General features: G+C 42.6%; 1 protein-coding gene across 1 annotated transcript in view; it reads left to right on the top strand.

Annotated features, from left to right (window-relative positions):
* Positions 1-24253, top strand: part of brsk2a (BR serine/threonine kinase 2a) — a gene marked incomplete at both ends in the record, with an annotated part of 151118 nt that overhangs the window by 104923 nt on the left and 21942 nt on the right. Inside the window, 6 exons of the mRNA XM_079163715.1 lie at positions 1560-1645; positions 4589-4729; positions 15253-15369; positions 19723-19756; positions 19873-19941; positions 21476-21622. Coding sequence (XP_079019841.1) covers positions 1560-1645; positions 4589-4729; positions 15253-15369; positions 19723-19756; positions 19873-19941; positions 21476-21622 — 594 coding nt within the window. The remainder of the gene's footprint in view (positions 1-1559; positions 1646-4588; positions 4730-15252; positions 15370-19722; positions 19757-19872; positions 19942-21475; positions 21623-24253) is intronic.

A 24253-nucleotide genomic window follows, 5' to 3' on the forward strand; every position in this document is an offset into this window, starting at 1 on the left:
GCTAATTCAGGAGGTTTTTATCACACACTCGATAAAGAGTGGCGACGGGGATGCTGCTATTTGGGCAGAAATAATCATCAAAAGTGTGTCAAGATAGGGTACGATACCTGAGCTGACAGTAGGCTAATCACTAATACAAGCTGTTCTGAAATGAAAAACAATGTGAGAACATAATTAAGGGGGGCGAACCTGATTTCACGCCCGGTCAAGCATACAACTTTGTGGGAGTTTTAACAAAAACCGAGTGAGCTGGCAGATCAGAGCTTTGACTTCATTCCACATGAGTGTTCATAAAGTTAGGCGACGATGAGTGTGACATTAAAGCAGCGTGAAGGCTGTCACAGGCAAGTGACAAAGTGAAATTGACTTTGATGAGATTGAGATGAGGCACAGGAGCCTTTAACTCGCACTGTCCTTTCATCTCCATCATTGTCAGTCGAAGCCAGACGCAGAGGGTGGCGGAGAGGATGGCCGGGAAAGGTGGAGGAGAAGGATGAGCAGATAACCGCAAGCAGAGCAGGAGAGCAGCACAGGGGGCTGAAGATTAGCGGTGGCTTCTGTCGAAGTGGGCTCCATGCTGATTTCCAGAGCTGTACACGCTGACTACGGCTCTCCGGAGATGCTGACTCAAATCCAAACTGATCTGCTTGATTTTGATGAAATGCAGCTCTCACCGGCACACTGTATATGTCTCTCAGCAGCTGCGTAAGCAAAAAAAAAAAAAAAAAAACAGAACTTAGAAACCTTGTGTGGACTCAGCCGTCTGCTTGAGTTGGACACAGTGTTGTGTTCATATACTGTGCTCTTCTTCTGGGAGACGTTGATGTACCTGAGTGGACACTTTGACCCCAATTCCCCCGCAGGATGGTGCTCTTAGTGGACAGAAATGTTCAAATGTGGGATGTCTGTCTCTGACAGGTCATACTACTTCATGCTTCTTATCAAACCAAGCTGTTTTATGTTCACCTCAAGCAAACCACTGGACTATAAAATGTGATTGCAAAGTATTCAGCTAGACTTGTTTTGTGTGAGCGGAGCGGACACACTTTTTGTAAGATAAGACACACACACAACCTGTTTTCCTTCCGTTTTTGAAGCAAACTACATTTTCTGCCTCAGATAGCGGTGCTTGCTGGCCTGGATGCCAACCAGTGTGGTCAAAGTGTATCTCTGTCCTTTCTGTCAGTAGAAAGTGCCAGTCAGCTGCTTTCAGTGGTTTACTTATTCCGCTTGAGCCAGTCTGCTGGTTGTGGGAAGTGTTATTACAGATAGCTGCCTCTCAGATTTGTCTCTCCGACAGTGACCTTCACAGGTGACCTCAGAAAACAATTGGCGAGAACTCATCACAGGCTATTTCAGGGTCAGTCGGTTTGTCTCCCGTGTACTTCAGTTTTGGCAGCAGTGAGAGGAAATTTGCAGTGTAAGAGGGCAAATTGGGACAATTGGTCCTAGAGTGTTTATGGTAACCTAAATGTGTTGATGTTACACTAATCAAATCTCTTTTTTTTTCTCCCTCTCCCTCCCCCCCCCCCATCCCCACTTATCCCTCTCTCCTACAGGTGGAGCGAGAAATAGCTATTCTGAAGCTCATAGAACACCCGCATGTTTTAAAGCTACATGATGTCTACGAAAATAAAAAATACTTGTAAGTATCACCCGTGGATTGTGTACCAGTTTTGAGTCATGCCAAGTAATATTAAATCATAAACCTGCTGCACACACTAAATCATTTTTTTATATGAAAACAGCCTTTAAAATGCCACACATTGTTTCTGTCGGCTCGCAGAGCAGTTGTGATTGGTGTATTATGCTTCGAGGGCAAACATCATAGCCTTGGAGGGACGGATAGTCCATTAGTATTGGCAAGCAGCATTTAATTTGGTCATGCGCGCTAGGGGACCGCTTTATAGGGAGAGGAAGTGTCCCTAATGTAAACACCATGACACGCTTATCAGAGGCAACACCATTGCATTAAGAAACATTAGCCATGGAGAGTGGCAGCCGCATTGGGCTGCTGCGCACTCTCATGCCGGCACACATACTAATCTATAAGTGAACTTTAACAGTGGTGAGTGACAAGCCCATCAGTAGCTTATAGTAGCTCTCTTGATCTACACAGGACTGTTGGTCAACTGAATTCAATTAGTTCTCATCTTGAGCTCGCAGGCCAAATGCGATTGGACATGCAGTACTGTACATGTCATCCTTCAAGATGAAAGGCATGGCAGAATGTTGTGATTCATCGTATAATTGGATTATTAGAATCACATTTTGTGCCCATTGCTTCATCACTTTTGACATTGGGTCACTAGAGTCACAGGAGACAAATTGCTTTACATTTGAATCAGCAGTGACTTAAGTACATTCCATGCTTCACTGAGGACATCTTCGGACAACTTCCATCAGTGATGTAAGTTTGAAATGAAAACCATTGAGATTGTTACTATGATATCTACACATGAAAGCCAATAAATGATAGACAAACTGTGTGTTTTTGAGCTAGCAGTCCCACTGCTGTTGAGAGGTATTATGCTGCTGGCACAGATCCCACTGCAAGCTGTTTAAAATGGTGTGCCGTGTGTGTACAAGAGGTGAGGGAGAAGTTTGATACATAGCCCACCAATATTTTATTTATGGATATTTCATTGCTCGAAATTAATGAATGATCATATCATGATGTTGACATAAATTATGCTTTTGAGAATGAAAAATGGTCACGAAAAAAAATGCTCAATAGAGACCATAACGCATATAAGTACACTTGATTTATAATTGTGCTGCTATGAGCCGATTTATTTAAAAAGACCTGTTAGTATTTGCTGAGCTACCATTGGGGAAACGGTGAAGCCAAAATTGCTTAAAGTCCAAAATTCACTACAACCCGACATTGCTTGTTATTATGGTAGAAACAGTGAATCATTGATAATTGCATAACAGTGTAAGTGCAAAGTATATAGCATTTAACTGTTATTGGGACACCAATGATTTAGTATTGCACTTCCATAAACTGTGGGTACTTCCGAGAAACGGATAAAAAAAAAGGTTCGTCAAAATCTGTGCAGCATAGGCTGACCTGAGTTTGGGTCAAGCTCTCTACACGCGCTGGTTCCTACAATTCCCATAATTCAATTTGTTAGCATTTCTTTATTGGACCATCCCAGTCTTGTAAAAGTCAACTTTGTTCAAACTCTACACTCCAGCTTTTTAACTAATGTGTCTATGTTGAGATGACTCTGGTGATTTAACTAGTTTTATTTTGACAGCTTTTAGAAAGCTCCCTTTCAGACGCACAAAAAAGTGCTACCATTATAATGAATAAACAAATAAAGCATCTCAATCATAGTCATATTATGTTGGAAACTGTTAATTCTCAATGCAAGGTCCATGTTTTTTATGAATGTATTGTGTGTTCACATACTACGGTCTACTTTTTAAACAGGCCAGAGCCAGCTTTTTTGTTTTTAAGGGTTGTTTAGTGAGCACATGCTCTGTGGATGAATACAATATGCAATACTTTGGTGTAATCAATACAATAGCTTGAAGACACATATCCTAAGCAGAGAGAGGGAGAGAGAGAGAGAGAGAGAGAGAGTGTATTTCACCGCCTGTCTGAGTTTCAATTTGTCCTAGTGAAGATGAAGGGAGTCTCAGTTCAGGATATACGAGCGGGCCAGCCTGGAGCAGGGGCAGGGCAGCGCTGGCTTTCAGCCCACAGATGGAGCTCTAAGGTCTGGGCCAGCAGAGATTAATCTTCTCCCTGTCCCCTTGAAGTCCCAGAGCAGACTTTCTCTCCACAAGCCCAGCCACACAGGCTCAAAGGCCACCTGAAGAATGACTGTAGAAAATGTTATGGCACGGACCAGTGTGTGTGTGTGTGTGTGTGTGTCTGTGTGTATTTTAGGAAGGTAAAAGAAGAAAGAACTTACAACACGAGCACTGTATATGTATAGCAAGGCCCCCCCCCCCCCCCCCAGATATCTCTTTCTCCCTCTCTTTTGTCTCTTTTGATTGATTAACCGAGTGCTGAGACAAAGACTGTCAGAGAAGCTTACATACAGCGCCTGTACCTTAGCCGAATTTATAAGCTCCTAAATCCCTTATGTCAAAGAGCTTTTCTCACAACTTTTTCATTTTCCTGTAGTGTAATGCAACTTTATCATACCACTGATGCCTCCCATCGGAAGGCAGAGTTTGTATTATATCAGAACCCTTCACATATAAGTGAAACACTGGTGGCATGCTTGACTCTCTGACTGTGGGAATAGCTTACAGATGACACAATGAAAAATAAACTGTCAACAGGATATGACTTTGGGGAGATCAGATCATTGGTCTTGGGTATTTCGTCTGTGTAAACCAGCTGTAGGGGAACTATTTTTCCCATATTGCTCCAGTTCTTACAGACCTCTGAGGTCAGGAGCGTCTCTCTTTCTTCAGGCTCCTTTCAAAGGGCTCTGTGGAGAACAGTTGTTCCTGTCCCTGCAAGTGAGATCTTTATTTTATGCGTGTGCCATTTGTATGCTGCCCTTCTCCTTCTTTTATCTGTATTTCTTGGACTGATTTTTCTCTCTCTCTCTCTATTTCTCAGGTACCTTGTGCTAGAACATGTGTCCGGCGGTGAGCTGTTTGACTACTTGGTGAAGAAAGGCAGGTTAACACCTAAAGAGGCCAGGAAATTCTTCAGACAAATCATGTCTGCCCTGGATTTTTGCCACAGTCATTCCATATGGTAAGTGAAATGCAAAAATACGTATTGACTAGCTGCTGGTAACATGTATTTTGATAATTGGTGGACTAAGGTAATGTATATGAAGTATAGAAATCAGATACATTAGTCTACACGAATCACAGTAAAGTGGACTACAGTACACAGACGTTCTGGTACACAGTCGTACACTAAGACAAGTTCACCATGCTGTTTTAGGCATGTTTTAAATAAATATCGGCAGGACTTAGGGCTACCTTAAGAATCACGTTCACTTTCTGCATAAAACCATCATATACATTTAAAAAGACAAAACAACCAATAAACAAGCATACCCAGGAGGTGTAACAAAGTCAATTTGGTTGTCATACAACATTAAACAAATAATGAGTTCCCAAATAATGAATTATAAAAAGACACAGATTCTTCCTGAAGTGAATCTACAATCTAAATTTCAATCAGTTTATTCATCGCTTTGAGGCGCTGTTAGGTTTTCAAGCCAATGATTCAATGTGGAGATTATAGAACTGAGAAAACTTGATATGGCTTGTTATGAAAGTATTTATTCTTTTGTCTTTCTTAAAGTTTCTGTTTTAACATCCAGTTAAATCCAGACAGACATGTCAAATAGAGTCAAATATGCAGACGCATATTCCCTCATATCTGAGAATACAACTGAGTCTATATAGGGTATACGGTTTGGCTTGGGGCAGATTGAAATACAGTTTCCACATGAATCGCTCAGGTATCATTTTCAGAGCAGAGCAGAAGTGACTCTTTTGTTCGCACACAGTGCATTTTCTTTACTAGGCTTTGCTCAGTATTGAGTCATTGTATTTGTTGAAATTTGCTTCCAGGTAGTTACTAATGTGATGCATTGGCTTTAGGGGGTAATTTAACTGTTTACCAGCTCATCAACTAGAGGCAATCATATATACTTCAGAAGTCAAACATGTCAGCGGGGACTGATTTAGAACACTCATTTGTGTGTGTGTGTGTGTGTGTGTGTGTGTGTGTGTGTGTGTGTGTGTGTGTGTGTGTGTGTGTGTGTGTGTGTGTGTGTGTGTGTGTGTGTGTGTGTGTGTGTGTGTGTGTGTGTGTTTCTTGTATCCATTTGTGATCCTAAAGCAGAGAGTGAGAGTAAATGTATCTTCCTCTCCAGAGAGTGTATGTTTTTGCTCTGCATTTTTACCTTTGTCACAAGTTAATCTCAAAACAAAAATAAAACTGCATTCAACTAATAAGTCACAAGAAAAGATGAAACCATGTACAAAGGCATTTAGCTGACCATGTAGGTGCTACCCAATGGTTGGTCATTTTGGGTACTTGGTCACTGGAAAAAAGGTTTAATTCCAATCCGTAATGTAAACCAAAACAGTGGCTAATTTAGACGGGGTTAGAATTGTATCAGTTGGTGTCATTGTTTTTTTTTCTTCAGGTTTTCACAGGATTTTCTGGCAGCGATAAGAGACCAGATCAAGGTGGCTTCTTTAATTGCATTATTTAGAAGAATTTTTAGATCACAAACAAAATAAATGTGGTCGTTATGCAGCACATTATGGGATTGTTTCTTGTTGCTCATATGCAACAGAGGCCTCAGACTACAAACATTAAGATGTCACCTTAAAATGCCCATGGTCAGAGAGGGTTTTATGGGGTGGCACTATGATTGGTAGCTAGCCGGTCAACTTTGTGCCAAAGCTATTGTGGCTGAAAGCGCTGGAGAGGGAGAGGCTTTTCTACTCGTCTCAGCATCGTTTAGTATAATTGAAAGTTTCCTGAATAGCTTCCTACTGATGATGATTGGAAGCTGGTAAAAGAAGGGTTAAATACTCCCTAGAACCTGGTGTGAGTACTGACTGCCTGGGAGACAGATTTGCATAATGTTGCGCGTCAATTATTAGGAAAGAATTAAACTGATTTGTCATGGAATGATTAGGTACGGTTGAATTTTTGTGATTGGATATGCTTTGTATTCCTGTGCAGTATAGTTTATAGAAGGGGCAATTACATTATGGCTGCTGCTATTTAATAATACAGCCACTGTGGTGGTTACTACATCCTTGTGTCAGACTTGCTTTTTATACTTATCTGATTGTCTTGGGACGATGCACTTGAGCTCATTTTGTTCTGTGAACCATCAAACACGTAGTTGATAGATTCCATCTTTAATTCTCAGAGAGAATTAAAAGAAAACGGAAGATAACTTTTGCACCACTGGAAAGAGAACAAAACGGTCCCACCTAAGGGAAGGAAAGTTAGAAGTCTGTGTAAATAACTGTGAGAAGAACAGATTAGGCCAATTATGAGAAAGCATCGGGGACTGAAATTAAGCGCATGCACATACATAGATTATCGCAGCTCTTTTGTAGTAACATTCACTTGAAGATGTACTCTCCCTTCCTGATTTGCTTTGCTGCTGTCTCCCTGTCCTAGCTCCTCAAATCCCTTCACCAACACGCGTTGAAAATAAAACAATGTAAATTTATCATGAGGCGGATTATTTTTGAGCGCTCCTGCACCCACTCGCCCTCCTCCCAACCTCAATTACGAGCCGACAGACAGACAGACGCAGCCCATTTCACCTCCCTTCCATAGGAAGGACCCAGCATCCCCTCAATAAAAAGCATTTCTGCAATCATTTTTTCCATTTCTTCCTGTCTGCGCAGGGGACCTACACAGGCCATTAGGAGTGCTCTTTTTCTCTCTGTGATTCACTGTGCATAGGGGGGGTAAACACATGCTCCTTAACCCTCCTTTTCTGCACACCTCCCATTTTCACTCCTTCTCATTGCTTCATGCTTCCGCCCTCCGCCCACATCCTATCCCCAAATATCTCTCTTGAGCCAGATGGATGTAAGCGTAGATATGAATGAAAGAGCGTAGAGGGCTGTTTATGACTCAGTGTTTCCACTGCCTGATTCGGATCGCGCTCTGATTTTCCTTTTCTTTTTACTTGGGAGGAAGAGAAAAGGGAAAAAGTGAGGCACACGGGGAGAGCTGACGGGGGAGATGAGGCAAAGATAGCTAAGGGTAAAAACAGACATGGGAAAGGCTTCGTCAGTAGGAGACAGTTATAATGAATACTGAGGCAGTGAGAGAAAATCCTCACTGTTTGTTAATATATATATCCAGTGTCGAAGCTTTTAGCTCTTTTCCTCCTAACAAAGAAATGTCTTGTGTTTGGATTTTTATTAGTAAAGTAAATTCCAATGTGAGATTTTGCAATGTATGACTCAGACACAGAGAGAGCCTGATTGACAGAGCACAACCCACATGATGATATTTTATTGATCCATGTGAACATTTCTCTTTCAATCCCTCTGCAGGAATGTCAAAGGTCAGGTTCAGCTACAGAACAGCTCTCCTAGAGCTGCTTTATATTCCGTGATTCATACTAAAGGTTTCAAAGGCCAGCATAACAAAGTGTATGCCCCGAAGATAGGCTATAATATTCAGATAATTTACTTACGTGTTTACCTGAGAAGGGAAATCCCCACAACAGCTTCGGCTGCATCTTGTCAGTTTTGACATTCACCAAAATCCACATCTGCTGCACAGTAGACACTTTCCAGAGACGTCGATGTCTGTCCTAACTGCAAACACCCAACAGAGACACCGAATGACTGAGAAGAGTAAAGTATGTTTTCCTTGTGCACTTCACAAGACTATTGTGGACTTTTTAGCCATTGTTTGAACCATATTAACAGATTAGAAGTTGGCATTTGTCGTCATCTACACATTTGACTACCTGTTTTACTTCACTTTTACTTACCATAGAAAGCCCTGTATGCTCTGATTTCCTGTGATATACCTAATGCACAATGTCTCTATTCTCATGCGAGCAATAAAGGTTTATTGTATTGATTTTTTTTCAGTGTTTCTGAAGCCGCAGGGAGACTATACTCAGAATAGGAGGTCAAGCGAGCTAGGGTTGACACCAAACACACCCCTGTCCCTGCTGGTCACTTAGTCCAGCTACTCCCACTACACCATTTTGTCCATATGGTGTACAAGCAGAGATTTTCTCTCACCTGCGTTGACATTGGCATGAGCAAACCTACTTACAAGCCATCCACACAATAAGAAGCACCGTTTCACCCTGACCACAACTCACTCAGTTTTATCCCTCGCCCCTGTTCAGTTTGTTTAGTAATGACTTTAGTCTTTCCCCTTGTGACCCAGTTAACAACCCGATGCTCGTGTGTGTTCAATACAAAGTAAATGTGTGTGGGTAACAGATAAAGACTATCTGTCACATGAAGTGACTCCGAGCATCCCACCACAAGTAAGGCAGAGATTGCTAGTGCACCTTGGAAGAGAGCCCTGTCCCTAAAGCCCAAAGCTTCATCATACATGCTCTCACAGTCACACGTCCCTTTTATCCCTCAGACTGATTATTTCCGCCACCTTCATGTGCACAAACAAACACCTGGTTCAGGAGTCGCATTAAACCCACACTGTGGCATAATCATGCACATCATCCACATTTACTCTCTCACTCTGTGTCTCCCACACTCTCCCTCTGCCATTAGCTGCTTTATTTTTCTCTTCCGAGGGCCTGGAGAGCATCGGTCCACAGCCTCAGTTGCTCAGAGCTCCGCAAAGCTTGTTTTCCACCACGGCATATGTCATTGTATATTGGAACAGTGATAGATATTGTGATTTAGCAGATTTTGGTTAAACAATTAAAATTGTATACTTAAAGGAACAGTTTGTTGCATTTAGGGGGATGTATTGGCAGAAGTGGAATATAATTATTAATACCTATGATTTATTTAGTGTATAATCACCTGATAATAAGAACTGTTGTGTTTTAATTAGAATGGGCTGTTTATGTGTATATATATATATATATATATATATATATATATATATATATATATATATATATATATACACATAAGGAGCCGGTCCTCTTTACAGCAGCCATGTTTCTGCTGTCGCCCATAACAGACAAACCAAACACTGCTACACATGCTTGGCACACGGGAGAAGTTTCAGTTGGTTGCAATCTGGTTTTTTTGACAATACTAGTGAATACATTGTATTGACAAATCAAGGTATTTTTTCTTCACATTATTCCACAAATAGCATGTCAATTCAAAAATATTTTGGTACATCAGGAGAGACAGTGAAGCGTAATCCAGACCTGCCTCGAACTGTGTGCCATCGCCTCGCTCTCTTTCACTCAGTGTGTTGTCTTACAATACATATACAATACAAATGTCCCTAGGGATGAATAAAGTATATATCTCTCTATCTTACATCTGTTTTTATCTTTATTTTCAGTTGGTGAACTAATAAAACAGTGGAAACCTCAGATTGAAAGTTTAAATGTTGCCTGAAAGTTTTTTTTGCACTTGTATGTGTTGGAAAAGTTGGTAAATCAATTAAAACATGCTCAAAGTGCAGACTTAGCCAATAAATTATGCCATTCGTGAAGCACTTGACTTATTGATCACTCAAACTTCCACTCCACGGATGAGACAAGAAAACAGCGACAGGTGTGTGTGGATCGAGGAGGAAGCTATAACCTTCCTCACATTAATACATGAAACAAACGTAGATGCAATATTTCCATCAAGTTTTCTACGTTGTTCTCCATCGTTTGAGGTTTGACTGACGCTCTTTTAATCATGGCATCTTGTTGTGCGCTCTTCTTCTGCAATGGTGTAATGGAAACTTGGCACCAGCTGTTTACCTCGATGCGCCCAACTCCTAGTATTAGCATAAAGGCGGATGGAAACACACACACACAACGCAGCTTCTTTGTTTCTCATCTTTTCCTCTTTCTACAGCATGCAGTTCATGTTAAGCTCTGTGTCCTCTTCTGTGCGTCCAGTCCTCTATCAATAGCAGCCCATGCCCTGTGGCTGTTTGTGTTTGTTGACAGTTTTAGGAGCGTTTCAGATGACAGTCTGACTGTCAGTCTGCCTTCGTGCAGAAAGCCTGTACTTATAGCCTATCATCATTATGGCCGCTAACAACACAGAATGGCCATTTTTTTTTTCTCTTTCTCTCTTCTTGTCTTTTACAATGTTCTGATATTTTCCCTCTCCCGCAGAGACGGTTAAAGCCTTGAGAAAGCGTTGAGGTGTAACTGGGTGAGAGGAGGGAAGTTGATGATGAGAGGAGATGGAATAGAGAAATGGAAAGGGGAAACTGGCTATGGAAAATGGAGCCAGATGAGTTTATAATGTTTGATTTCAGGGGAATGGGCTAGTGATTGTAAGGGGAAGTGTAGCAAGAATGTCAATTATTTGGAGAATAAGGTGACGAAAAGAACCAGTTTTACTGCAGGTAATGATAAATAGTATTCACTTATCTCATTTTTGACAGGCACAATGGACTCTTTTAAGAGGACCATGCCATGCCATGGCTGTCTATATTGGATGCCTGATGTTGCTAGGGTTTTTTTAATATCTATGCCACTCCTTCACTCCAATGCTTTTCTGACAGCGTGTCTGTTTATGCCTTGAAGGTCCACTGCTCATCCTATCTTCCTCAGTCAAACTCCTCTGGATATAGAGCAAACGCTGGGTTGCACACAAAGATTTGGCACAACAAAGCAAATAGTTTATTTATCACAAAACTAGACATCATTGTAATCCCCACTTTTTGATCACTGCATTAAAGGCAACAATGCATTGCTTCCCCAGTGTTGCTTAAAACCCCAGAGGAATAGATAGAAGCATCCCAGATGGCACAAGATGGAATGCTCTTGTAACCAGTCACTGGAGTGGCAAATCGTGTGTGTAAAAGATAATCCTGTGTGCCTTCCTTTCAATTCTAATCCAGTTTAAATGCAAATGATATTAGGGGAGACTGCTGAAATGTGTAGGGAACTAGTATTAAGAGAAGAGGCGTTACGTACTGTACTAGCTATCCAAGTGAACTTCGAAGGCCTTGATGAGGATGTGAAATCAAATGTGATCAAAGGTGATATGATGGGAGGAAACCGCTTCAACTTTGGCACTTAAGGAACAAACTGTCTGCATTTGAAATTGTTCTTTCATTGACTAATTACAATTCACATTTAAAGTAAATCTCTGTTGATTTAGTGTGTTATCAGTTGACATAACACAATCAGACCATATTCAGAGCACGGGCGATGTACGAAGGCAGTTGACACTTTTTTAGTGACCACGAATGTCTTTTTAATGTTGCTTTGTGTGCTACCTTTTTGTATGTTCTCGTGGTTAGGGGGCTGGAAATTAGCATCAACTACACTGTATATGTTACATTTGTTGCTTTTTAACAATGTTTCCCTGAATGGCTAACATTCAAATACTGTGCGGGGCAGTGCAGTGAAGGACACGTGCTTGTTATTATCAAAGTAGAATAAGTTCAACATGTTGCTTTCTCAAAGATAATAGAGAACTTTAATGTATGTGTAACTGTCTCTGACCACACTGTCTGTGACCAGTTGCACCCAGTTAAACCCACTTGGCCTTGCTTTGTATCTGTACCTTTTAATAAATCGTGTTCTAAATGTGGTATTAACTTGGCTACTTTGAGAAAGAAAAATACATAAACTACAGAATAATATTGCAATAAAACACATTCACCAATCTCCTGCTGTAAGCTTTATCTTTCTCATCCCTTATTGATTTTAATACACAATTAACCCCGTTGGCTAATGGAACGATTAAGGCAGCAGTCCGAATGTTGTCCTCTTTTGCTAATGCAATGGAATAATAGCTTAAAGTGTTTTTAGTGAATGACTCGGTCTCTCTCTAATTGGGTCAATTGAAGCCTTAGAAAGTTTGAGAGAAAAAAGGGAAGAGAGAGAGGGGACACAGAGGTGTGCTGGAGGCTAAATGGATGCATTTCAGCTCACGATTGTTAAAAAACCCACTTCAACTAACAATAATGGTACCAGGATAGCTCTAGTACTTCAGGAAAAGGCAGAAACAGGTGTGCTATTTCCCAGGCATGATAATATGTCAAAAAGATGCATTTGAGCCATCAGTGTTAGTTTCAAGTGTTCCCGTTTAGCTAATTAGTGCCACGTATCTTGTTTTGGCTTAACGAGAGGCAATAGTAAACATGGTGAATGTCAAATGTTTCACTATGGGAAAAGTATATTTTCCTTGGGCTTGAGGATTTAGTTACAAATCTGCTCATCACCATAAATATGTCTGGGATATTATAAGGATGTGAGCCCCAAGAGGACAGACCCATTACAACCTTCTGTAAAACCCAACATATCAGCGTGGTACGTGCAAATGATCACAGGCAATTAAGAGCTTGGTGTTAAATTGCAAGAATCATGTCTAACAGCCCCACTGGGGTGCAAACCTTGTTCAGGCAGCATGTAGACGCGCACGTGTGCCCTGTAAATTACACTGAACGGCATCGTAAGAGCGTAGTGCACGATGAACAGTGAGGCGTGCGCCATAGATCCAGGTACAACTATGTAATAGAAAAAAGGTATGCTAACATGAATGACAATACTCAGCCTTAAATAGTGCCCTTCCTTTGGTGTTTTTCTATTTCTCTACTATACCTCTACTGTGTACTATATTGGCCAAGCGTAGCTCTAACATTTATATTGTTTAATTTCCTGCACGAATCACATGTGCAAAAATAATAATACATTCATGACATTTAGAGTAAAAAAAAAAGAAAAGGCATTCCTCCGAGACTTGCTTGTGGTGCACAGCTTCCACATTTCTGGAAAGAAGAACTAGAGTTACATTCAAGCTCATTGCAGCTGTCGACTTCATTTAACGGCGTCTCCTCCTGTATGACGTATGACTGTGACACAGAGATATCCCTGCTGCAAGGCCTGCTGTGTGAGCAAGATTACAGTTGCAAAGTGCGGCCTAATGTGTCAGAGAGGCAGTTTAATGTCCTATTATGGAAACCAGGGTCCTGACAACCAATAAAGCATCCAGATGCAATTTGTCCCCTTGATGCTGTCGGTGGATAAATACGCTGTTGCCTTCTTTCTTTTGTGGATCAGTCTCGTGTGGTTTGCCTCTTTGTGTTTAACATGTGATCGGCCTGTGATTACACAATGTTAATGCCATGTTTAAGGCTCTTTTGGGGAATGATTTAGTGTGCATTTTGGCATCTGATGCTGACAGTTTAAGAATACTTAGATATTCATGACTGTGGGACTGTGGTTCTATGATTCCATTGGGATCAGCAGGTTATCTGATAGCAAACACTGTCCTATACACTAGCCACAATCAGGGCTGTCATTGCCGTTGCTTTGGTCACTGATGTCACACCACATGTTTTAAGGCCCTTGTGTCTAAGTCAAAGTTACAATTTGACCTTCTGCCATGTTTGAACTTCAACTGTCTAAAACATTTATCTGCTGGGAGGAAACATATGTTTAAAGCATTACTTAATCAGGCATGCTGACGAAGGTGCTTTCACAGAATTAGCTAAAAGACTAACGGCTGCTGACATCACTTCCAAATGATGGTTGTGTGAATTGATGGAGGTTTTAGCCTGGGGAGAAGTGTTTTAGATGCTATCTGTGTTTTATTTCAATTATAGCAGGGATCACAGACACTGCCAGTGTGATAACAAACCAGCTGACAGCTTATCCCTCAGGACAGGAAACGAGTTGTACAGCAGCTGATGTCATCTAAGGTTAAACGTCCATTGTGATGAGGCACTCTTCAAAGGCAGACAAATCCAGCTATTGTTCCTCTCCCCTTTCTATCATTAGTCTAAAGAGAAGATGAAAGTCTAGTTCATGACATGCTGACAGCCCCGTGGCTCTATAACTCTCCCCCTGATTACAAAATGCAGAGGGAGGTAAGCAAGTATACACATATTTAAGGATGCATTTAAAAAAAAAGGATAGATATCAGTGTATGAACACATGCATTGTCTACGGTGCTTCCCTCAGCCTTGGTAGATATCACAAGAAATGCACAGTGATGTGATACAACCCTCGACCCCTGAAGAGATGTTAAATTCACGATAAAACACCTAACAAGTCTCTGCTTTTGAACACTCACTCATCAAAATTGAGATTTTAACCTCCGACACAGCAACGGCGTACGCGATATGAGAAAGATCTTTCATCTAAATAAGCCTTTTAAAGGAGGGAGACTATGTCCGCTGGATATTATCCCCCTCGCTGTGCTTGGCGGTAATAAATGGCTGCTAACGAACGCCACCTCTGCGTCCGTCTCCCCTTTGCTCAGCCAGTTTGCTGGTGGCTGTCTGGGAGATGAGAGAGGACGGGGATGAGGAGCAAAGAGGGAGGGAGACAGAAGGAGAAAAGGACACAGCAGGGGGCTGTCACACCTCGTACCAGCCCAGCGCTGAGGTGGGAGCCCCTTATCCTCAGCATGGTCCGATCAAAGAGAGAGGTGTTGCTGAGGGGTGGAGGGCGCTCAGTAGCAGGTCAAGATGCTGCGTTGTTCACAGTTGTGTGCACCAATGTGGATCCACCGGTGTTTGACAGACTATGTAGCACGTCTTCTCCTCTGTTTCCCTAGTTTATATAACCTATAATGAACTCTTTCATGTTTCATTCACATGTTTGACATGTTTTCTGTCTCGCTCTCTTTCAGCCACAGGGATCTGAAGCCTGAGAACCTGTTGCTAGATGAAAAGAACAACATCAGGATAGCAGACTTCGGCATGGCCTCTCTTCAGGTTGGAGACAGCCTGCTGGAAACCAGCTGCGGGTAAGTGATATAGATGCAATGTCTGACGCCCATCCTCTGCAAATTGACATTTAGATGATTCTAAAAATGTCCTGAAGGTAAAAAATAGGACATAGTTGGGAGGGCACATGGAGCTGCCGGTATGCAACAGAGAGAAATGGAGAGGAGAGTGGAGAAGCAATAGAGAATGATGAGTGGCGCTATCAAGCCCTCTGCGAGGTGCCGAGTTCTTAAAGCCTCTGCTATCGTGCCGTGTTGATCTCTTGAGGAGAGGCTGTTGGTGTCTCTCACAGAGAGTGCTATCTGGCTGTGAGCAGGGCCAAGGCCACGGCCACGGCCACACTTTACTGCTCTCCGTCTCCTTATATCTGACGCTGGGGTTTTATGATCTGGCAGTCACGACCGTGCCAGAACCATCAATCCCACACGACCGCAATGAATTCGCTCGCAGGAGAAGTCACTTTCAAACTCTTCCGAAAATTGTCATCCATTTCAGAGTTTTTGTGTGTTTTTTATTTAACCCTGCAGCGCAGTGAACAGAGCACAGTCACATCTGTCGATAAAAGAAACAACTCATTTGATGATGGTTTACTTGTGGTTACGTGGTTCATAAACTCAGTGACGGCATGGATTAACAGGAAGATTTCAATGCTGCACAAAACAAGTTTTATTTCACACTTTATGACACATAAGCCCAGCCAATTCTTTGTGTTATTCTGCTCACCTAATTAAGCCTTGTATGCCCGAAGTAAAACAGGATGGCTCAGACAGCTTAACTTGTGGACTTGATCAATCTTTCTAGGTATAGCTCACAACTTAAAACACATAGAGAATGTAGCAGAGTTTGTGATTCATATGGAACCCCTGGAGATTATGCTTCACTAGAAGCCGCACAAGAAAAACATCTTGATGTGTGTCATCTGTGGATTTAAAAAAATCTGTGACGGACATCTAAATCAATTCAGAGAAGCTGTGGTGTTATTAATAACCCAATAAAATCATTTCTGTGATCTGGATGTCTCTAGGAGAATCTTTGCTCTGTGATTAAACATGACACTGCATGCAGGGCTGTGTGATAGAGAGGCCCTGTGACATCTGTCCCCATCTGGATTATACCTCCAAATCAACCGCAACTGAAATTACACACACTTGCATACACGCAATCCCGCAAACACACACAGCTCTGGCAAGGCTTAGTCCATCCCTGACCTCTTGGACCCTTTGTCCTCTGCTTGTAAGGTTTGTCTCTCTGTCTGTCTCTGACTCCCTTTCTATAATACACACGCACGGACATTTAAGCATGTGCATGCATACACACACACACACAAGCAGTTGAAACTGTTGCATAACTTTTTCCGGCAGTAGCGCAGTGCCTAAGCTCTCATGACTCATCGGTCGACATCAGGACAACTGAGAGCACTGTGCATTGCTATCTGCAAGTAAAATGTGCAAGATTGAGTCATTCCGCAGCCACGATGACCACACTGATGCGTTTCCTTTTCCTAGAAAGGCAGCAGGATGCGACAGTTCTTACTCAGCTTTTTGCAGTATCCTCGTGTAGACCAACTGTATCTGTATTTTATTGCATTCAGCTTCTACTCAGAGCGAATGCTTCTACCTGATCCAGGTGCGGTGCATCTGCTTTAGTCCCCCGCATACATTTGCAAAGTGCCGAAGATACTTGTTGCTGGTGAGAACACAAAGCTGTCTTACAGATGCAGGCCACACACAGCTAAGCAAAGAAGTTCATTTTTCGTTCCACTCTCAGCTCCATCACCGCATGCTACTCTGTGTGTGCGTACGTGTGTGTATGTGTCTTGCCTAATACATGAGAATGTGCCATACACTGCATGTGTGGTTATTGATTATTCATGCTCTTCTGACTGTCCCATCTCTAAGTGTAGATATGACAGTTTTTAATTAAACGCATTTATCTGGGCCCCTCTCACCATGCAGTAGTCTGACACAAATGTATTCCATTTGCCACGGGGTAATGGAGCTGAGTGAAGATGAGACTGACTCGCCCCAGGTAGAGTAGGGGGAGCCTCCGAGCACGTGCACGAATACATGCAGGCATATTCACATGCATAGACGAGCAGAGGCATTGACAAGCACATTACAAATATGGATCCAGGAACACACGTTCTCTCTCTCCCCCTCTCTCTCTCTCGCTCTCTGTCTGCGTAAGCGCAGCTGCGAGTTCATCAGTGCTTGCTGTTTGTTTAGTTCTGTTGCTTTTGATTGATGAGAGGAAATTATCATGTAAGCAGCGAGGAGCCGCACGAATTTGGTTTGAAAAGATGATTTTTCATAAAGATGAGCTCAGCGTGTCGCAGTGTCTCCGCAATATTGCCGGCCGATACTGCCGATTGCTCACACTGCTCGACACTGCTCCGTGCTCATGGTACTCTCCTTACAAACAGTAGGCCATGTTGTGTGTGTGTACTGTGAGGAACATCTTATTGTGACCTTGAATTCATATTTTTAAACACTGATAAGCCCTTCAGTGTAAATGTAAAAGACAGTTTTTTGTGCATTTTTATCATTTTGGTTTCCCCACAAACTCTGGTCCTTAACAAAATGTGTTTTCTGTCTTTATGCTGCAACGCAAACCACTCACAGCTGAATTCTGTCCCACTGTACTGCTGTTTGTTGTCCTCCGAATAACACTGTTCAGTCTGTTAAAGCATTTTATTTGGCGTTGTTATGTCAAGCCATGCACAACGTTTCTTCAAAAGACTGCATTTCTCTCTCTGGTCAGAGGGAAGTGGCTCTTAAAGCTCTCCATTTATCTTCAGCAATCTACTCTATAATCTGAACTCCTGGTGTGCGCAGCAATGGATTTTTATCATGATATAAATTTCCTGACATATGGGCTTTTATTGTGGCCAGAATTTTAATGTGATACGATATGATGCGATTAAATTAACTTTATTTACAACTCTAATTAAATTAGGCCATTAAATGGAGGTAAAGCACAACAGGAAAGAAGGGTCATGAATACTCATGAATACTCGCCGCATGACTTTGGTAGTTTTAAAAGAGTCCCACAGTGAAGAGATTGACACGTATGGAGTGTTTCAGTATGAAAAAAAGTTTAAAAGCTGACTAATGTGGACGCATGTGGAAAGTAAGCCATAGAATTACGTGTCAGAGTAGAAGAGAGATGAGTACATTTCGAAGCATATACTGTAGATGACTGATTTAGTGTTCTAATATTGACAAATTAGGATTCAGCTCGGATGCTTGTTTCCAGTCTTTACCTTCACCCTCGTGTTTGCCACCTAAAGCCCCTGCAGCTAATTAGCTTACACTCCTGCCTGTTCCAGCTGTGGCTGGTGTGCAGTGGCACTCACAAGGCACAACCACTTTTTTTTTGTATTTTCATTCCTCACTCATCTCCATAATGCACTATGACACTTGCAATCAGGAGGGCCTCATTTGCATAGGCTCATCGTGTTTGAGCTTCCCGTTGACGTGGCGGCAGTGTTTGTTACCGGCCCGTATTGTGACAGCCAGAGGAAGCCGCGGCGTCAGGGCGACAACAGACCTAATGGGCGCCATGTTTACAGACTGCAGATAGTCTCTCATTAGAGCCAGATATCCTGGCGTTAGATTAGACTGAGCGGGAGAAGGAGGCGGAAGACGCGTCAACAGGCTGAGGGGTTTGGGGAGACAGGTGCTTGATTTGCTTTCTGTTTGCCGTCACATGTGTGGGCATGTCGAGAAAGAGCAGAGCCTCGTCCAAAATCGGAGAAACAAAAAAACATCCCGGAGCTGAAGGGTATTTTGATTTTATATTGATGGAAAGCACTTATTATTACCCATTTCCTTTCATTTCAAGGGGCTGGATTTGTCAATCTGGCAATGTCAAAGAACTGCAAAAGTACCAATGTGTATGTATAGAATGACAAGTCACTCCATAGCATTTCATAACCAGTGGCTTTTGTAGCAGCCATTGCGAGGTAGCTCCATAAATCTTCATACGATATTGATGTGTCAATCTAGGCATTGGGTTTACTGTCAGCCCGTCCAGGTGCAGTAAAGATTAGTGGGTCTGTTCACTGTCTGCTGGGAGAGGATGCCCTTGAGTGAGCAAGCGGGAGGACATCCAAACACCCTCAGGATGTCTAAACTCCTAAAGCACATCTTGATCTATGCTCACTTGAGACATTTATTGTCTGCCCAAGTTGATCTTTTCACTTTTTTATACCGTGGTGTATGACTGTTTAATGTTTGTTGTGATTGTATAACCCTGACGTACTTTGCAGTACAGCAGTACAAATGGAAAAGTAACCTAGATTTTTCTTTCCATTTATGTTATTTCCTCAATTTAATCCCCGTTTGCACTTTTTTTGTTTGTTTTCCCAACAGATCTCCACACTACGCCTGTCCAGAGGTCATCAGGGTGAGTCGTTTTTCACTAAATCGTGTTGTTAGCTTCTTTTCATGGTGCATCATCTTATTTTAACCAACTCTTAACACTTTGCCCTAACCCGCTAACAAACGCTCTCTTGTCCTTAGGGAGAGAAGTATGACGGGAGGAAAGCAGACGTCTGGAGCTGTGGGGTCATTCTTTTTGCCCTGTTGGTGGTGAGTGTCAGCTCGTTCTTTACTAACTGATGGCGACAAGACTGACACAGTTTAAAATTCTCCAAAGAGAAATTACATGACAAAATGTAACCATAAAGTGTTGCCTCGCCTTCATAGCTAAGCAGTAGGTCCAGCCTTTCTAACAGCTGTAATAGTTCAAAGGCAGAGAGCACGTGTGCCTGGTGACAGGACATTCCCAACTTTGAACCCCGGCTGTTTACGTGAGGTTGACCTTACTCTAATGGAATGGGAAGATGGGGCGAGCTTGAAGCTGCAACGGAGCCTCAACCGGAAACTCAGGGTTCAGGAAGTTAAATTCCAAATCGTATCACTTAGAAGGTCTTACTGGAAAAATGTTGCAGAGACGCCCTCAAGCTGAAATTCTTGCGCAACAGAAGATCAGAGAATAGAAGCATCTTTTTATTCATTATCCTCTACACACATGCAACGCTGTATCCATAATCAGGTCTATTCTCCAGCTACATTATGCCTGTGGTTCCCCAGCCATGCAGCCCTGAAGCTTTGTTTCATCAACAGCTGTACTGTAATTCCTACACATTCCTGCTCCATGAATAATTCATACAGCAAAACTGAAAGAAGACGGCCCAAAATAAATATCAACGCTGACAGGGCGGCTTTTGGCCACAGGCCCTGTGTGTTTGTCTTTTGGTTTTGCCTCTTTCTCTCTCACTCAGTTTCTTTCTGTGTGTGTGTGTGTGTGGTAAGGACAGTCTCCCTTGTACTCTTGTGTTGCGTAAACCTAATGTTGTTTACTGTTGTCTCCTTTGTGACCATACTTCGCTTGCTCCAAACAAAAGTTTCTACCCGACGCTGTTTGACTGCAGATGAATTTTGTCTTTCTCCTGCTTCGATCTGTCGTCTAGCTGCGAGATAACCATTTGTCTGATTGTGGGAGACACGCATACTCCCCAGCAGTTAAGCTGCTCTCAGATCATCTGTTACACAAGCCCGCCCCCCTTATTTCTCTCTACCTCTCTTCATTTCTCAGCCTTTCTTTTTGTCTCTCTCCCCCCTTTTCCTCTGACTCTCCCCCTCCATCTTGTCTTCTGGTGGTTGTCATTCATCAAACAGCCACATCTGTGAAGTGTCAGCTCGCTCTGATAAATGACTCTGATGAGCGAATGCTAAATGAACGAGGTAAATGAGAACGCTGGGTAATTATTAGAAAAAAGCCCAGTTTTCAGCTTACCTCTGTTTATTATTTATTTTTCGTCGTGGCTGAGGGCGGAATGCTCTAATTGGAGAGTCGAACAAGTTGGGAAAGCGCGGCTGTTCTTTAAGTCGTGCAGGATTTAGACTTAAAATATGGTTTTGTTTCCTCTAGCGAGCCTTGTTAGTCATTCTTTTTTTTTTCTGCCCTCGACCGGGTGACGGCTTATTTTCTGTTCTAATGCTGCCATCAAAACAAGTGCAAACTGATTCTTCTCTACTTTTGTTCCTACATCTTTGTCTTCACCACATCCAATTTATTTTCCCCGTTTTCACTCGCTGCTCTTTTCCTACACCTCTCCAGGGTGCCCTGCCGTTTGATGACGACAACCTGAGGAATCTGCTAGAGAAGGTGAAGCTGGGAGTGTTTCACATGCCACATTTCATCCCTCCAGACTGTCAGAACCTCCTCCGTGGCATGATTGAAGTGGATGCCACCAAAAGACTAACGGTCAGTTTAATTAAGAGACTGGATGATAACACACCATTATGATTATGTTCACATATTTCTGTGTGCTTTTGGTCTTTGGCTGTTTTTCATGCTTTAAGCTTGGCTTCTTAGTTTCAATTGAGGGAAACCTTCATACTACAACATGCTTTGGTACAGAAGTCTAGGCCAAGCCAGCCATTGTCTTTTTCTTGCTTTACTCTTTGCTCCCCTATGTTCCAAAGGCGTTTGTCTCGCCTCATCCCTGATTCTGTTTGAGTTCTTTTTCAAGTGTAGTGTGTGAATTCAGGAGAGGACTGCTGTTTGTTGACTCTCCTTCTGCACTGTTTAGTGTACTCATCACAGTGCCGGTCCATCTCCACACAGCAACCGATCACCTTGGCAAGGTGGCTGGAGGATAGCGCAAAAACAGAGGAATGTGAAGGGCAGAGAGTCGAGGTGTGGTGGAGAGAGAGGTGGACAAAGGGAAATGTAAATAATGAAAGTGGCCAGAGATCTCACAAAAGACTTCACGCAGTGATGTTGCTGCCCTTTGTTCATGTCCTGCATTTCACATTCAGACGACGCGCAGAGATACAGACTCTGCTCTGAAGTTACTGTTTCTGCACACATGCACAAAATACAAACCCCACAGTTTGACACACATGCACCCCCCTCCAGGCTCTCCAAGTGTTTTTTTGAATCGCTGCAAACAAAACAATTTTCATGCACTTGCCTGAAAGCAAACGTGGTGACACCAACCTTAAGCGGATGCTGATGCTCGATTTCTCCATGCCTTGGCTATCTTTCACAGTGTCAGAATGACTTTGCATAACGGGAATGTTAAAAACACCAGAAAAAAAACAAAATCTACAAAGAAAGAGACGCTCATTTGTGGGAGAGGTTACATCTTTAAGCTACAGCCCTTGAGATAAACGGCAATGTCGAAATGTTGACTTGAAAGACCCCACCTCTTTGGTATGCTGTATGTACACTATATGCTGTATTTTTCTGTTCTCTCTCCCTGACGAGGACAGGTCACCCTGAGATCCACCAGATATGTCCAGCAGCCTCCAGCGCTGTCCTCGACAAAGGCTTACACACAGACTGAGCTTCTGGGAGAGAATATGCTCCCTCCCTGGCCCCCCTCCTGTGCACGGGGGCACCGAACAGAGCTCTGGGGATGTGTTGTAACCTCACAGAATGTCAAATAGCCTTGTTAGATTGAGCGTTCTTGGAGTTTAGTGGTGACCATCCAGTCGGAGACAAGACGGATGCACCCAAGGGGGGGGGAATGGCATCATTAGGGCCATTTCATTCTTTTGTGAGGGATTATTTTTCATAATGATGTCGACTGTAGCTTGTTGAAGCTAATCGATAAGGTAATCAGACCACAACTACTAGCTCTGTTTCAGTATGTCTGTTGTCGCCTCCGGTTAATTACATTTTGCTAGTAGATTCACACAAGTACACACATAAAGCCAAGGCCCCTTGGAGTCTTGAGTGGGAGGGCACGTATCCAGGCTTAAGGAGCTTAGCCCAATAAAAGCCTTTCTACATTTCCTGTCTGTGTAGTCTGGGGGCCCCATAGGCGACAGGGCCAGCCGCCTCAGCACAGTCACCCTGGAAAGATCTGCGTCCTGGTGATCCCTGGCCAATGAAGAAGATTGGTAGTTTATTATATTAAAGAGCACTTCATCACAGGCATGTAATATATTCATAGGGGCGGCACCGATGAAGTGCAGAGGTTGTCGGAATGAAAATAAAGGAAGTGTGTGTGTTTTTGTGTGTCACTGAGAAATGACACTGTAGTTTATCACGTGAATTCCACCCGTCGGAGGCTGCAGAGACAGCTGTCGCTGCTACTCTGCTAAGCTAGGCTGCTTACCTTTTAGGAGGTTGAGTTACAGGATAAGAAAGAAGTGGGGAAATGATTAGCTAAAAACGATCTCACCAGCTAGCCGGAAAGGTGCAAATGTGTAAGATCTGGACAGTATTTGTTCATTGGATTAAATCCAAAGTGTTAGAAACGAGAAAATGACCTGGCTGCAACAGGAAGTTTCCTGATCTGGCGGGGAGTCAAGGCAGTCCCCACTGGATCAGAGCCCTGGCACTGGGGTCTGCTCTGGCTGAATACGTGTTACCACATCTCCCCTAACTGAAGCTTTGTCTCCCCTGAGCTGCAACCCCCTCTCGTCCCTGCAATGTGGTCTTCTGGTGGAGGGGAAGGTGAAACTAAAATACGAGACTTGTACTCGTTCCTGCCACTTTAGATTTAATCCAATAAAGAAACTATGAAAACGTATCGGCACAGTACACTCTATATAGGCCAACGCCACACGTGAAGTTGATAATATAGCGTTGTTATTTTGGCTCTCAGAGTTCCAGTAGTTTGGATGAATTTTGTGTATTCTTGCCGTGCTGTTAGTTAGTAGTTGGCTTTTTTAAATATATAACTAATGACTATAATTTATTTTGTATTGACCCAGTAGTAGAGATGAAATGCTGCCCCGTATTTGTTTGGACCATGTGGCAGATATTATACAAGTCACCAGTTTGGTTAAGGAATACAATTGCTTATATGGTAAGACAGATGGAAAAAAGCAATATTCAGGTAACTTTGTTTTTGCTTCAAAGAGCAGAACAGGTTCCCAT

Source organism: Pholis gunnellus, assembly GCF_910591455.1.
Source record: "Pholis gunnellus genome assembly, chromosome: 7".
NCBI lineage: Eukaryota > Metazoa > Chordata > Actinopteri > Perciformes > Pholidae > Pholis > Pholis gunnellus.